Source organism: Hyperoodon ampullatus, assembly GCF_949752795.1.
Source record: "Hyperoodon ampullatus genome assembly, chromosome: 12".
Classification (NCBI taxonomy): domain Eukaryota; kingdom Metazoa; phylum Chordata; class Mammalia; order Artiodactyla; family Ziphiidae; genus Hyperoodon; species Hyperoodon ampullatus.
The window spans coordinates 62,807,960-62,823,998 of NC_136925.1; the positions used below are offsets into that span (position 1 = coordinate 62,807,960).

Sequence of the window (16,039 nt, forward strand, 5' to 3'; positions counted from 1 at the left end):
ACTGGTAAATTTGGTTAACGTTTTGTCTAAGGAAAAATAAATTATGACTAAGAAAAAGGTTAATTTATTAAAGAAAGTTCCCCAAATTCTCAGTTAAACATGCCACATAATTATAAGATATCAGTGCAAATGAAATATTTATATAAGCACATGGCCATGAATTCTTTACAGGAGCTACATGTTTATTTATTAATTAAAAATAATGATCAGGTAAGAACAGACTTTTTCACATATAAACAGTGACTAATACGTACTTTTTACAATGAAGTTCTGTACAGAAATAGATTTGGAAATCATCAGAATTGTGAAGCACATAAAGAAAACAGCATCGTTCTTCAAATTTAGAAATACTGAAACAAACAAAGAATTATTCACAGTAATCTCAATACTTCCATGTACTGTAATGAAAAATAAATACGTTTTATATTCAGTCCCAATTATGATATCAGTGTTGTTTATACCAAAATGTTATAAATAGCACTTTAAAAAGTGACATTCCCTGTACCACAACACTAAAATTATTTAATACTCTGAGCATTGTCCTCCTGCTTGTATCTGCAGATAATGTTGCTCTGGGGTGTTGTAGGCACACAAGCTATGTGTCCTACAACTTAGCATGGGGAAGGAGTCTTGCCTGCTGTAGCACTAAACTGTGTGCTTGAAAGAAAAGCATAAATATCAACTGGCTTACTGACCTTGGTGATTCTGGTTCCGTAAGATGTGTCAAACAATAAAATGCTTCTGAAGCTAGGAAAGCAATGTGTGGAGGCAGGTAAAGCACCTCATTATTGTAGAGATTATAAAGGAGTGAAGAAATATGAAACAGCACTTGGTTTGGACTCAGCAAGTCATTTACTTTACAGAAGTTGAAACAATTTTGAGTTTACCAGTCAGGCCATGCTCTTTTATGCCAAGGGTTGGCAACTATTTTCTGTAACAGGCCAGAGAGTAAATATATCAAGCTTTGTAGGCCACACTACTCAGTTTTGCTATTGAAGCAGCCTTAGGCAATACATAAATGAATGAACATGGCTGAGTTCCAATAAAACTTTATTTACAAAAACAGGCAGCGGGCCATATTTGGCCTGTGGGCTATAGTTCTCCAATCCCTATTTTATGCCTCTGCATCTGCTGTTCCTTCCATTTGGAATGCACATCATTTTTGACTTTTTAAAGAAATTCTATTCACCATTTAAGGCCCACCTTAGACCTTACCCTCTCTCCCTTCACTACTTCTACCTGAAACAGAAAGACTTCCTCTTGCCCCTCTGGTCTTTGAACATACATCTGTTAATCTCACACTGAACTATCATTAGTTGTGTGTTGCCCTGCTGGGCTGTGAGTGCTTCAAGAGCAGAGTTCATGTCTTAGTCCTTTGTGTATCCTTAGGAGAACAGGACTCAACACTTGATAGATAGCTGGTGCTCAATAAATGCCCATTGACCGAGCTGAGCAAGTTCTAAGCTGATGCAAGACAAACTGTTGACAGTTGATTTTCTTCTATAGTTTGTCTTCTATTTATAGAGGAGGAAGTCAAGAAAAGTTAGGTCTCTTTGAAGTCACACACTGGAACTCAAGTTTCTCAACATATAAACCAACAGTAGCTGCCTATAATCATTCCATGCTGATAAAGTGAAATTTATATTTACCATACTTTCCTAGATGGATGGCTTAAAAAGGCAGCAATGAGTGTCTTGCTAATGACTGGTCTTAAAAATTAAATATTAGAGAGTAATGCTTTATTTGAGAAGGCATGGATTGGAAAGATATATAATGAGTCAGTCTGGCCTGTTTCCATTCACATCATTCATGTGATAACAGGTGTTTTTACCAGGCAAACTCCAATTATCAGTGACCCAGATGACTCTGCCAGTTCATATGCTCCAACAAAACCAATTACTATTATGCCAAAAGCAAGAGAGTATTGTATAACTGGCACGCAGAAATCTGATTTTTCTCATTTCTGTTTATATGGGGCACACAGTAGTAAACACAACTAATTTGGTTTGAAATTTGCAAGAGTTGGTGTATCATAAACTTCTGTAGAACAAGTATGTAAACATTTAACCAGTGGCTCTTGATTCTGAAATAAATCTCATTTCTAAACCCCAGGAATTGGCATTATGATGGCAATGTCAGAACTGAAGGGAGCCACTGTAACCTCAAGAACACTTCATTAACGGTGACCTCAGGAAAAGTCGTAGAAAAATGAATTCCCATAATCTCACCATATTAATATTAGCTACAGGATACAATCTGGCAGATGGTATGTATGTTTTCAATACATCTAAGGAGAGATTAGTTCCTGGGATACCAAAAGACCAGAAAAACCATCCTCTAACATAAACCCAGCTAGAGAGGACCCCACACAGCTCACTTTTATCCTCACCTTGACTCTGGTCCACAGTTCACATTTATCTGTCACCACATTTTAAGTAGGTGACAAGTGCAGAGTCAGTTCAAACAGTGAAGGTTTTGTTGCAAATCTTTTTGTAACGGAGATAAAGAGTCTGAAGAAGGCTGAGCATTTTCATCAACAGAAGGATTCTTGAAGTTCTTTGCCTTTTTAAATCATGACTACAAGTCCTATCCAAGACATTCACACTCTAGAAAAAACATCTTCTAAGTAAACGAAATGCACCAAGGAAACTTACCTCACTCCCCTGACGGAAGAAGCACTAAAATTCCACTCATGTATACCTTTCTAGAACACGGGGAAGAACAACAGCAACAAAGGTTGAGTCATCCAAATGAAAATAACGTAACAGTAATTGTGTTTTATTACTTTTTAAAAATATACACAGGGTCATTTTTCCTAGTGCATAATTCTTCAGGGACAAACTATCTGGATGGAAACTGCAGTTCATTCTCAAGCCACAAGGGTGATATTTACTCTACTTAATAATTTCTGTACTTCAATAAAACAGCTTCCAAGAGAACCTAGGAGACTTAGTCTCATTAAATTCTAAAACTTGATTTTTAGCATATTAACATAATAACAGTAGAGCCTGAAATTTTCAAGTAAAAAACCCAGTGATCAAGGTAATTCAATTATAGTCGAGCGATATTTCTTTTCTGAGAAAGAAAAACATTAATTTGAATAAAATCTCTTCAAGGTTTAAAGATAATTACTTCTGAATTATCTTTAGTTACATTTTCTAACTAAAATGGTGGTTCTATTTCTTCAGAAAATAGTTCAGCAAGTATGTATGTGTGTAGACACATGTATACGGTGTCCATCGTTGCTACAATGTGTTGTTACCTAATTTATGCAAAAGTCAATATGCTAATAAAGTTTAAACATAAGACATTTAATTATCATATGATAAACATGGATGATTTACAGGGCCAAGATGAAAAAAAAATGTGGGAATTTATTTCTTGAGTTTATTACTAAATCCGAGTTAAAATTAGTATTAAATTCATATGTATCTAAATTAAATAAATGACAAGCTAGATGGCATTCTCTATAAAAATATTTGTGACAATATATTGAATAGAATTAATAACAAATATTTTTATGGAAATAAAGGAGTTGATACATGTATTGTAGTCAATTCTGTATTGTACTGTTTTGTAGTCAATTCTGATTGCAGTTCAATTCTGTAAATGTAAAACAACCAGGGAAACAAGCTCTTATCCACCCACTTAAGACCTCAGAGGCTGAGGTCTTGGCTGGGCTAGTGAAATGGGTAATGAAGCCCATGGCTCTGAGATGGCCCAGAACTCTCCTTTTGGCCAAAGCAACTCAAAAAGCCATAATTTATATCCACAGCACCTAGTTTTTTGCTAGGGCCATGCAACTTAAAAATAGATCCTCGGGCTTCCCTGGTGGCGCAGTGGTTGAGAGTCCGCCTGCCAATGCAGGGGACACGGGTTCGTGCCCTGGTCCGGGAAGATCCCACATGCCGTGGAGCGGCTGGGCCCGTGAGCCATGGCCGCTGAGCCTGCGCGTCTGGAGTCTGTGCTCCGCAACGGGAGAGGCCACAACAGTGAGAGGCCCGCATACCGCAAAAAAAAAAAAAAAAAAAGATCCTCTCAAATCCGAAGTAGATCTACTAAAACACTACTTTCAATGCACATCAGTCAGGTCATGGGGATGTGACCTGAATTAACACAGAGCAAATGCCGCTGTGCACGAGGCCCAGAGAGGGCAGAGACCACAGAAAGGTACTCATGGAATGCGGCTTTCTTCACAGGAGTACAGAGGGGCTTAAATTAAAATAGCAGCCTGCAGCTTCAGCTGGTAATTTGGAAAGTTGCTTCTAAATCCTGTCGGCCTCAGGTGACCTTCTAAAAATATGTGACCCAAGAGCTGCAGCTGTTACCTGCACACTCCTTGCACACAATGCCGCCTTATCCTCAGAGCCTGCAACTGAGCTGCTTTCTAAGGCCATCCCCAGGATCAGGAGGTGGGGTTGAGTGCGGAGCCGGCAGGGCAGTGTATAAACCTGCGACGGAACACAGCAACTGACAAACACCTGCAAGACAGCCCTGGTAAAGTCTATCCTCCATCAGCCCTTTTCTGGGAACAGCCGAGGAGAGACTTCCCAGAGTGACTGGGCTGGTTTTGTAGGAAAGAGGTAGAGCATTTTCAGAAGTTTAGGTTCCTGGAAGGTTGTCAGTGCTGCCAGGAAACGTTCCATTTCAGTGGTGCAAAGCCCAGGGCCGGAGGAGTGATCTGGGATGAAGAGCCCTCTCTCTCCACCTCCCTTGCCTCTCACCACAGAGAGGCACTGGTGAGCTTTAAAAGCCAACAGGTAGGGTAAAAGTCTTCTGGGTCCGAGTGGGAATCAGGGGAAAAGGGCAGAGCAGAGGCAGAACTGAGTGATAATTAACCCCAACAAGCCCCACACCAACACTCAACCTAATCCAGTCAGCACAAGCACCATTCTCTTGAAACTGGTTAGCCTCAGATCCTATGCCCCAGCTAGGGCAAGAATGAAGACAAGGAGTTAATACTGAGCTAAGATGGCAGGAATTCCTGTGGCAGACACTGCTGGCTCCCCAGGCGACAGCCATTCCCTTCCTTCTTTGCTAAGAAAAAATGAATTTTGTTCAGGTTCAGGTGGCAAAGTTTAGGGACAGTGAAATTGATTCCCTAAATCGGCCATGGTAAGCCCATTTCCCTTGCTGGTGATTGCCTTAGGCATGGACATGTGATGTAACTTTTGGTCCAGGGGAAAGGCCCTAACCTTCTTTGGATGCTGTCCATATGAAGTGATGCTTGGAGTTGCTATTTAAGACCACAAGAGAAAAAACAAGAGCACACAGAGAAGCCAACTAGAATTCTGACACTGTTAAGCCACTGAAATTACCCCCAGAATGATCCACCTCAGAAGTTCTTGTAATATGGGACAATGTTTCCTTATTACTTAAGCCACTTTTAGTTGGGAATTTTGTAGTTAAAAACTTCCTTGATGGATGACAGCATCATATCATCAAAATCTAGAATCTGGGGTTAATATATTCCCGTTAAGAAATTTCCTGGGTCTTCTCTGAGTGGCCACTGGTTGGAGCTGGAGTGAGGAAGGGGAGTCAACACTAAGTCCTCCCCTGGGACCCTGCTACCTTGGCCTGAGAAGCCACCAGATAGGCCAGGAGTGCTTAGCTTCAAACCTCAAAGGAGGGGAATTCTAAATAACAACGATTTAAAATATCTTGCAAATAACTTCTCTCTTCCTCATTCTAGGTTTTTCTTTCATGTATTCATGCAGACTTTCTTCAAGCACCAACTTACTTTAAGCAGCAACCAGGGAGAGCTGTTAAAAGACTGGGATTTCAATTAATTTGCCCCTGACCATAGAGTAACTCTCGAAGACTCCCTGAACTCTTGGGACTTGGTATAATGACCTTAAAGTTTTGAAAATTGCAATATAAAGTATATACTAGCTCGTATAACTGTTCATCCCACATTTTAGAATGAAAATACTGAGAGAGGGAGTAAAGAAATAAATATGATAAATGAAAAGCAACACTCTGTTGTTCCACTTTCAGAGGAAAAAAATTAAACATTCTATGACCCAAAAATCCACTTCCTGTTTAACAGTAAGACCTACTAAACCTGTTGCTTATCTGTTATTTAATTATAGCCATTACAGTTGCTTTAAACTAATAAAATAATAACAAAGTTATCTTCATTGCTTGTCCTCATTCCAGTTATGTCACTTCTATTTTAAAAAACAGAGAAAACGGCAGTGGTAATGAACACACTATGGAGAGAACTAGGGTTTGCAAAGAAACTGATAAAAATTTAAAATGGAAACAGATTGATTTAAGAAAGCTTACATTTTTGAACAAGGACTATTTTTAGCACTAAAGGTAGTAGGCAGTGGGGACAATGCAAATGTAATATTTCTTGATCAAAAGATGGTAAAAATGGAAGCAGGACAATTCACAGCCTAAATCTACAAATCTTCTTAATGTACTAATTTATATCCTAATATACTTCTTAGCATAATATAAAAATTATCTCTACAATTGTCACAAAACATAAGAGAATCAAAACAAGGCTAACTGTATTGAACATAGAACCTCCAGAAAAAGAAAATAATGACAACTGGAAATAGTACTCTTTTTCCAAAAACTTCTGGCTTACTTTCTCTTCTTTTTCTGTCTTCCAAATAACTTCTGGCTCTCCACTCACTCTCAGGGCCTGGCTAATTGCTAATTCCTTTAGCCCCATTCCGTTTCCAAGTGTCCTTGGATAACCTTGCTCTTCCCAATCAAGCTTCTGAAAATCTCTCCCAGATAATAACGTTCATGTCTCTAACCTGTCTTGGTTTTGTAGTTTCAAGTGGATGGTTACTCTACTTCTGCTTATGAGAATATGTATGCATATAATTTAAAATAATGTAAATAAGGCACTGTGTACTTTCAAACAAGGTTAATGAGATGCATATAGATATATTAGTCATTATCAATTTCGTCATGATGGCATGACTCCAAGTGGAGTAGACACTGGAGGTTCCAAGGACCCCCTCCTTCGGTTCAATTAATTTACCAGAGCCGCTGTCCCCTCCCTGGAGGTCAGGGGTGTGGGGATGAAAGTTCCAATCCTCTAATCACCTGGTTGGTTCCCCTGGCAACCAGACCCCATCCTTAGGTGTTTTCCAAACATCACCTCATTAACCTAACAAAAGACACCTCTGTGGCTCTCAGCACCTAGGAAATTCAAGGGTTTTAGGAACCCTGTGGCAGAAACAGGGACTAAGATCAAATATATATTTCTTACTATAAATTGCAATATCACAGTTCCCTAATATAACACGAACAACCTCCCAAATGATTGCTGCCATGTCATCTAAGGAGAATTCAATGTTAGGGTCTGCGTACTGCTGCAATTTTATTACTGTTGTTGTTACTGTTGTTAAAATACACTCGGTATTCATTATATGCCAGGCTCTGCGCAATATACTCTACCTAAATTATTTTGATTAATTTTCACAACTTTTTAGGTGGATATTATTATTATTATTATTCCATTCCACAGATGAGAACACCGCAGCTTGGAGATGCCATGTTGCCCAAGGGATTTGAGCCCAGGTCTGTGGACTCAAAAAAGACATTTCAAAAAACTGACATTGACATTTTAAAAAACTACAACCCCACACCCTCAAATAGACTTCCTAATTCCCTTTTCTGCTTTATTTGCCGCTTTTCACCATTTAAGATGCCTATATCTTTTATTTATTTGTTTATCTTCTGGCTCCCTGAGTAGAAGGTAAACTCCTGGGCAGGAATCTGGCCTATTTTGTATACACTGTTTCCCTCGTGCTTAACACAGAGCCTGGTAGTGCCTGTCACAGACTAAGTGCTCCATAAAGATTTGCTGAGTGCACGGATGATGTTTAAGGAAAATGACAAGGGTATTTTACAAAGTAATTACAAAAAACCCCACAAAACTACTTTGCCACAAGACTCCTCATTTCTGTGGTTTATCCTATGGACTGGAATCAGCTCTTGAAAAGTTTCTATTTTTTAAAAATAGTAGTATGATTTGTACATGCATTAAAACTGATGAAATATAGAAATGTAAGGATTATCTAAATGATGGTTATGAGTGGAAATGAGAGCATTTATGATTCTTTTCAAAACCAGTGGCAGCGCAGCCCACCGCATGTTATACCCGGCACATAAGTCAGTGGGTAATCTGAAATGTAGCAGCTACTCTGATAACCAACCGGCGAGATGCAATTATAACTTTAATCATACCAGTGTAAGACTAGAAATAGCGTTATTCTGACAGGCTTCCTAGAATTAAGATATGCATCTTTTAAATCATATATTTTAAGTCAGGTCTTTGACACATAATAATTTATAGCATGAATTTGCAAAGCAGAAACAATCCCATTTTGGGTGCCCTTTGGAGGGCTATGCTATCTATAATAAAAATCCAAACAGTTGAATTATATTTTATTAAGTGAGTGAAATCCATAACCAAAAAATCTAACTGCTTTTATATTACAGAATGTATTTATGCCAAGATAAATACACAGGAAGCTATTTCTTCTTAACTAATGCAGATATTTGCTGGAATATATAAATGCCCGAAGGGTCTAAAGTTCTTCGCTACGAATGCTCTTGTCTTAATAATTGCACAATTTACCTTGTCATCAGGAAGTACGTGCCAGATAGATATTGTCTTTTCCTCCACTTCATTGTTGATAGACAAATACGAAGGTTGATAGATTTTGGTTGGTTCTAATATTAATACCTTGAAAATATAAGGCTAATATTAGTGACTTAAGATTTAAGCCATTTAGAGCTGTTATAACAACACTGCACTGACACAGGAGATTAACGGATGAGGCTGAGTCCAACACTGGAGTAAAACCATTTTAACTTCTGATTGTTGCTACCCCTATGAGTCCTTTGAGCATTTTATGGTATTAAACAATTATTATAAATTCCAGTAATGCATTACCTTTCATTGCTAAAGAAATTAGAAATAAATGTTTGAAATCCATATGTTGGTTTGCTATCCCCAGGGAATTTACTAATGATATATATATATATTCAAAAACTTTTGTTTTATCTTACAATCAATACAGAATCTTTTAGTTTTTAAAAAAATTTTATTTTTTTATAGTTGATTTACAATGTTTCAGGTGTACAACAAAGTGATTCAGTTACACATAGATACATATCTATTTTTTTCATATTCTTTTCCCATAATCTATTTCTATAAATATAAATGTGTCAAAGAAAGGCAGAAATGTGGTAAAACAAATAATTCTGTGCACAGAAAAGATTCCATATATAGAGTGTCACATCCTTATTTTTGATTTTCTGCGGCCACACCTTATCATAAAGATGTAGTAGTATGGTTTTCATACCCTTATAAAGGGATTGAGAAATGATTTTGATTATTATTGAAAGAGTTTTATATATAAACCAAAGAAATGAACATAGTTGCATGAAATAATGTTTTTGCACTGCCTTCAAGATAAGACCGGTATCTTTAATAATGATTTATTTAATTTTGTGAGAGAAATAAAACTTGCTCCTGTTTTGGAGATATATGACGGATATATGACAAATGAGATGAGAATCTCCATCAAAGGACTGGATGATGTATTATATTATTGCTAATATCTCATATTAGGAGCAAATAACATTAAAATGCCACACGTGCCCTGATTTCAAAGGTGCTACAGATATTACCTAATCGTACAAACACTTAAAGGCACCTATCTAGCTCAAAATTTCTGTGCAGTCTTAAGTAGAAATACTTGGAAAGAAAAGGAAATACTTAACACTCAGAGAAACTGGAATACTTGTTTTTCTTTAAGTTAAGGTACAGAGAACTAGAGAAAGGGGATTAGAAAGACAAAATTTTCTTTACTTGAGCATAAAAAACTTTAAGGGCATACAGAATTCTTGGTCAGGCTCTAGCTATGAAAATAAGATGGCATGTATCAAAATAAACACACAGTAAGAGCCCACTGGGGAACATAGTCTGATTCAGAAACATATCGTGTGAATCAAGGTACAAATTCCCATCAACAGACAGCTAAGTGGCACCAATTAATAATAATGAAAATCATTAATATTAAATCTGAATTTGGCACAAATGGTGCTCTCAAATCTGAGTATCCCAGTGCTTTGAAATTAAAACGAACAATAGGGAATAAAAGGTGGGTTTCCCAAAATCGCACCCAAGTCACTCCGCTGACAATGAGAACATACCTCGTTCCCTAATGGCCCGCTATCTAACATTAGAAAAGCACAGCACAGATTATCTCCTGTCTTCTTAAATGATGGCAGTATTGTCTCAAATATTTCTAATAGATAAAATCTGAACTATGTGTTTCTTATCTTGAGATAAGGAATAAAAAACTGGTTGCAATTATTATTCTCTAATGCTCGCTGAGCCCTTTGAACTGGCCTTGAAACGACAAAATGTGAAGAATTTGTAGCACGTATTGTGGATGTCACAGAAAGCCTGAGAAAAGACAAGAAAAAAGGAGGCAATTTGACAAAACCAGCTAGATACAACTTGCTAGAGAGTATACACATTCTTGCTTTTAGTTTCTAGTCTTTTATATCGGTTAACATTACAATTAATGGCTAACTTGTGAAGTGTGAAGGAAGACAGCAAGGCCTGTAAACTCTAAAGAGCAGATATTAAGTAGAGGTACATATCTAAGCTCCTATAGCATCTGTGAAAACACCACCTCCTCTTCTTCTTGACTGACATTAAGTGATGGGTTGATGGTCTCCAATGTAGGCAGGAAAGAAAATATACACAGAAGAGAGGTCAGGAAAAAGAATAAATCAACCTAAACTCAAATAATAATAAATGATGGGACCTTTCATTTCCCAAAGAAACTTTCGTCTCTTTTATTTTGCCCAGGGTCACACTTATTTCTTGGAAGCATGAGAATGGATATGGTAGTGAGATAAATGGAGACAATTAAATTAAATATTTTCTTCTTTTTTTTGTATTTTATTTTTATACAGCAGGTTCTTATCTTTTTTATACATATTAGTGTATAAATGTCAATCCCAATCTCCCAATTCATCACACCACCACCACCACCACCACCCCACCACCCTGCTTTCCCTCCTTGGTGTCCATATGTTTGTTCTCTACATCTGTGTCTGTTTCTTCCCTGCAAACCGGGTCATCTGTACCATTCTTCTGGGTTCCACATACATGCGTTAATATACGATATTTGTTTTTCTCTTATTGACTTCACTCCGTTTAACAGTCTCTAGATTTATCCACGTCTCTACAAATGACCCAGTTTTGTTCCTTTTTATGGCTGAGTAATATTCCATTGTATATATGTACCATATCTTCCTTATCCATTCGCCTGTCGATGGGCATTTAGGTTGCTTCCATGACATGGCTATTGTAAATAGTGCTGCAATGAACATTGGGGTGCATGTGTCTTTTTTATTTATTTATTTTGCAGTATGCGGGCCTCTCACTGTTGTGGCCTCTCCTGTTGCGGAGCACAGGCTCTGGACGCACAGGCTCAGTGGCCATGGCTCACGGGCCTACCCGCTCTGTGGCATGTGGGATCTTCCTGGACCGGGGCACGAACCCGTGTCCCCTGCATCAGCAGGTGGACTCTCAACCATTGTGCCACCAGGGAAGCCCATATGTGTCTTTTTGAATTATGGTTTTCTCTGGGTATATGCCCAGTAGTGGGATTGCTGGGTCATATGGTAATTCTATTTTTAGTTTTTTAAGGAACCTCCACACTGTTTTCCATGGTGGCTGTATCAATTCACATTCTCACCAACAGTGCAAGAGGGTTCCCTTTTCTCCACACCCTCTCCAGCATTTGTTGCTTGTAGATTTTCTAATGATGCACAATCTAACCGGTGTGAGGTGATACCTCATTGTAGTTTTGATTAGCATTTCTCTAATAATTTGTGATGCTGAGCAGCTTTTCATGTGCCTCTTGGCCATCTGTATGTCTTCTTTGGAGAGATGTCTATTTAGGTCTTCTGTCCATTTTTTTGATTGGGTTGTTTGTTTTTCTAATATTGAGCTGCATGAGCTGTTTATATATTTTGGAGATTAATCCTTTGTCCAACGATTCATTTGCAAATATTTCTCCTATTCAGAGGGTTGCCTTTTCGTCTTGTTTATAGTATCCTTTGCTGTGCAAAAGCTTTGAAGTTTCATTAGGTCCCATTTGTTTATTTTCGTTTTTATTTTCATTTCTCTCGGAGGTGGGTCAAAAAAGATCTTGCTGTGATTTATGTCAAAGAGTGTTCTTCCTATGTTTTCCTCTAAGAGTTTTATAGTGTCCGGTCTTACATTTAGGTCTCTAATCCACTTTGAGTTTTTTTTTTTTTGCGGTGGCAGGCCTCTCACTGTTGCAGCCTCTCCCATTGCGGAGCACAGGCTCCAGATGCACAGGCTCAGCGGCCATGGCTCATGGGCCTAGCCACTCCGCGGCATGTGGGATCTTCCTGGACCGGGGCACAAACCCGTATCCCGTGCATCGGTAGGCGGACTCTCAACCACTGTGCCACCAGGGAAGCCCCCAGCACCACTTATTGAAGAGACTGTCTTTTCTCCATTGTATATCCTTGCCTCCTTTGTCATAGATTAGTTGACCATAGGTGCGTCGGTTTATCTCTGGGCTTTCTATCCTGTTCCATTGATCTATCTTTCTGTTTTTGTGCCAGTACCATACTGTCTTGATTGCTGTAGCTTTGTAGTATAGTCTGAAGTCAGGGAGTCTGATTCCTCTGGCTCCATTTTTTTCCCTCAAGACTGCTTTGGCTATTTGGGGTCTTTTGTGTCTCCATACAAATTTTAAGATTTTTTGTTCTAGTTCTGTAAAAAATGCCATTGGTAATTTGATAGGGATTCCATTGAATCTGTAGATTGCTTTGGGTAGTATAGTCATTTTCACAATATTGACTGTTCCAATCCAAGAACGTGGTATATCTCTCTATCTGTTGGTATCATCTTTAATTTCTTTCATCAGTGTTTATAGTTTTCTGCATACAGGTCTTTTGTCTCCCTAGGTAGGTTTATTCCTAGGTATTTTATCCTTTTTGTTGCAGTGGTACATGGGAGTGTTTCCTTAATTTCTCTTTCAGATTTTTCATCATTAGTGTATAGGAAAGCAAGAGATTTCTGTGCATTAATTTTACATCCTGCAACTTTACCAAATTCACTGATTAGCGCCAGTAGTTTTCTGGTGGCATCTTTAGGATTCTCTATGTATACTATCATGTCATCTGCAAACAGTGACAGTTTTACTTTTTCTTTTCCAATCTGTATTCCTTTTATTTCTTTTTCTTCTGTGATTGCCGTGGCTAGGACTTCCAAAACTATGTTGGATAATAGTGGCGAGAGTGGACATCTTTGCCTTGTTCCTGATCTTAGAAGAAATGCTTTCAGTTTTTCACCATTGAGAATGAAGTTTGCTGTGGATTTGTCATATACGGCTTTTACTATGTTGAGGTAGTTTCCCTCTATGCCCACTTTCTGGATAGTTCTTATCAAAAATGGGTGTTGGGACTTCCTTGGTGGTGCAGTGGTTAAGAATCCGCCTGCCAATGCAGGGGGACACGAGCTCGAGCCCTGGTCTGGGAAGATCTCACATGCGGCGGAGCAACTAAGTCTGTGCGCCATAACTACTGAGCCTGCGCTCTAGAGCCTGTGAGCCACAACTACTGAAGCCCGCGCAGCTATAGCACGTGCTCTGCAACAAGAGAAGCCACTGCAATGAGAAGCTTGTACACCGCAACGAAGAGTAGTCCCCGCTCGCCACAACTAGAGAAAGCCCGCGAACAACAGCGAAGATCCAACGCAGCCATAAATAAATAAATAAATAAATAAATAAAATTTTTTTTAAATGGTGTTGAATTTTGTCAACAGCTTTTTCTGCATCTATTGAGATGATCATATGGTTTTTATTCTTCAGTTTGTTAATATGCTGCATCACATTGATTGCTTTGTGTATATTGAAGATTCTTGCATCCCTGGGTTAAATCTCACTTGGTCATGGTATATGATACTTTTAATGTGTTGCTGGATTCTGTTTGCTAGTATTTTGTTGAGGATTTTTGCATCTATATTACTCAGCAATACTGGTCTGTAATCTTCTTTTCTTGTAGCATCCTTGTCTGGTTTTGGTATCAGGATGATGGTGGCCTCAAAGAATGAGTTTGGGAGTGTTCCTTTCTCTGCAATTTTTTGGAGTTTGAGAAGGATGGGTGTTAATTCTTCTCTAAATGTTTGATAGAATTCACCTGTGAAGCCATCTGGTTCTGGACTTTTGTTTGTTGGAAAATTTTTGATCACAGTTTCAATTTCAATTTCAATACTTATGATTGGTGTGTTCATATTTTCTAATTCTTCCTGGTTCAGTCTTGGAAGTTTATACCTTTCTAAGTATTTGTCCATTTCTTCCAGGTTGTCCATTTTATTGGCATAGAGTTGCTTGCAGTAGTCTCTTATGATGCTTTGTATTTCTGCGGTATCCATTGTAACTTCTCCTTTTTCATTTCTAGTTTTATTGATTGAGTCCTCTCCCTCTTTTTCTTGATGAGTCTGGCTAAAGGTTTATCAATTTTGCTTCTCAGTGAGCCAGCTTTTAGTTTTATTGATCTTCAGTATTGTTTTTTTTGTTTCTATTTCATTTATTTCTGCTCTGATCTTTATGATTTCTTTCCATCCACTAACTTGGGGTTTTATTTGTTCTTCTTTCTCAAGTTCCTTTAGGTGTAAGGTTAGATTGTTTATTTGAGATTTTTCTTGTTTCTTGAGGTTGGATTGTATTGCTATAAACTTCCCTCTTAGAACTGCTTTTGCTGCATCTCATAGGTTTTGGATCGTCGTGTTTTCATTGTCATTTGTCTCTAGGTATTTTTTGATTTCCTCCTTGATTTCTTCAGTGATCTCTTGGTTATTTAGTAATGTATTGTTTAGCCTCCATGTATTTGTGTTTTTTATGTTTTTTTCCCTGTTATTCATTTCTAATCTCATAGCGTTTTGGTTGGAAAAGATGCTTGATATGATTTCCATTTTCTTGAATTTACCAAGGCTTGATTTGTGACACAAGGTGTGATCTATCCTAGAGAATGTTCCATGTGCACTTGAGAAGAAAGTGTAATCTGCTGTTTTCGGATGGAATGTCCCATAAATATCAATTAAATCTATTTGCTCTTTTGTGTCATTTTAAGCTTGTGTTTCCTTATTAATTTTCTGTCTGGATGATCTGTCCATTGGTGTAAGTGAGGTGTTAAAGTCCCCCACTATCACTGTGTTACTGTCAATTTCCTCTTTTATAGGTGTTAGCATTTGCCTTACGTATTGAAGTGCTCCTATGTTGTGTGCGTATATATTTATAATTGTTGTATCTTCTTCTTGGATTGATCCCTTGATCATTATGTAGTGTCCTTCCTTGTCTCTTGCAACATTCTTTATTTTAAAGTCTCTTTTATCTGATATGAGTATTGCTACTCCAGCTTTCTTTTGATTTCCATTTCCATGGAGTATCTTTTTCCATCCCCTCACTTTCAGTCTATATGTGTTCCTAGGTCTGAAGTGGGTCTGTTGTAGACAGCATATATATGGGTCTTGTTTTGGTATCCATTCAGCGAGCCTGTGTCTTTTGGTTGGAGCATTTAATCCATTCACATTTAAGGTAATTATCCATATATATGCTGCTGTTACCATTTTCTTAATTGTTTTGGGTTTGTTTTTGTAAGTCCTTTTCTTCTCTTGTGTTTCCCACTTAGAGAAGTTTCTTTAGCATTTTTTGTAGAGCTGGTTTAGTGGTGCTGAATTCTCTTATCTTTTGCTTGTCTGTAAAGCTTTGGATTTCTCCATCGAATCTGAATGAGATCCTTGCCAGGTAGAGTAATTTTGGTTGTAGGTTCTTCCCTTTCATCACTTTAAATATATTGTGCCACTCCCTTCTGGCTTGTAGAGTTTCCGCTGAGAAATCAGCTATTAACCTTATGGAAGTTTCCTTGTATATTATTTGTCATTTTTCCTTTGTTGCTTTTAATAATTTTTCTTTGTCTTTAATTTTTGTCAGTTTGATTACTTGGT

The 16,039-nt window shown here is 37.9% G+C and overlaps 1 protein-coding gene across 1 annotated transcript in view; it reads right to left on the bottom strand.

Moving 5' to 3' along the window:
* MAP3K5 (mitogen-activated protein kinase kinase kinase 5) overlaps nt 1-16,039 on the bottom strand; it is a gene marked incomplete at its 5' end in the record, with an annotated part of 225,813 nt that overhangs the window by 67,262 nt on the left and 142,512 nt on the right. The window contains 3 exons of the mRNA XM_079716111.1: nt 255-350; nt 2,655-2,704; nt 8,609-8,716. Coding sequence (XP_079572237.1) covers nt 255-350; nt 2,655-2,704; nt 8,609-8,716 — 254 coding nt within the window. The remainder of the gene's footprint in view (nt 1-254; nt 351-2,654; nt 2,705-8,608; nt 8,717-16,039) is intronic.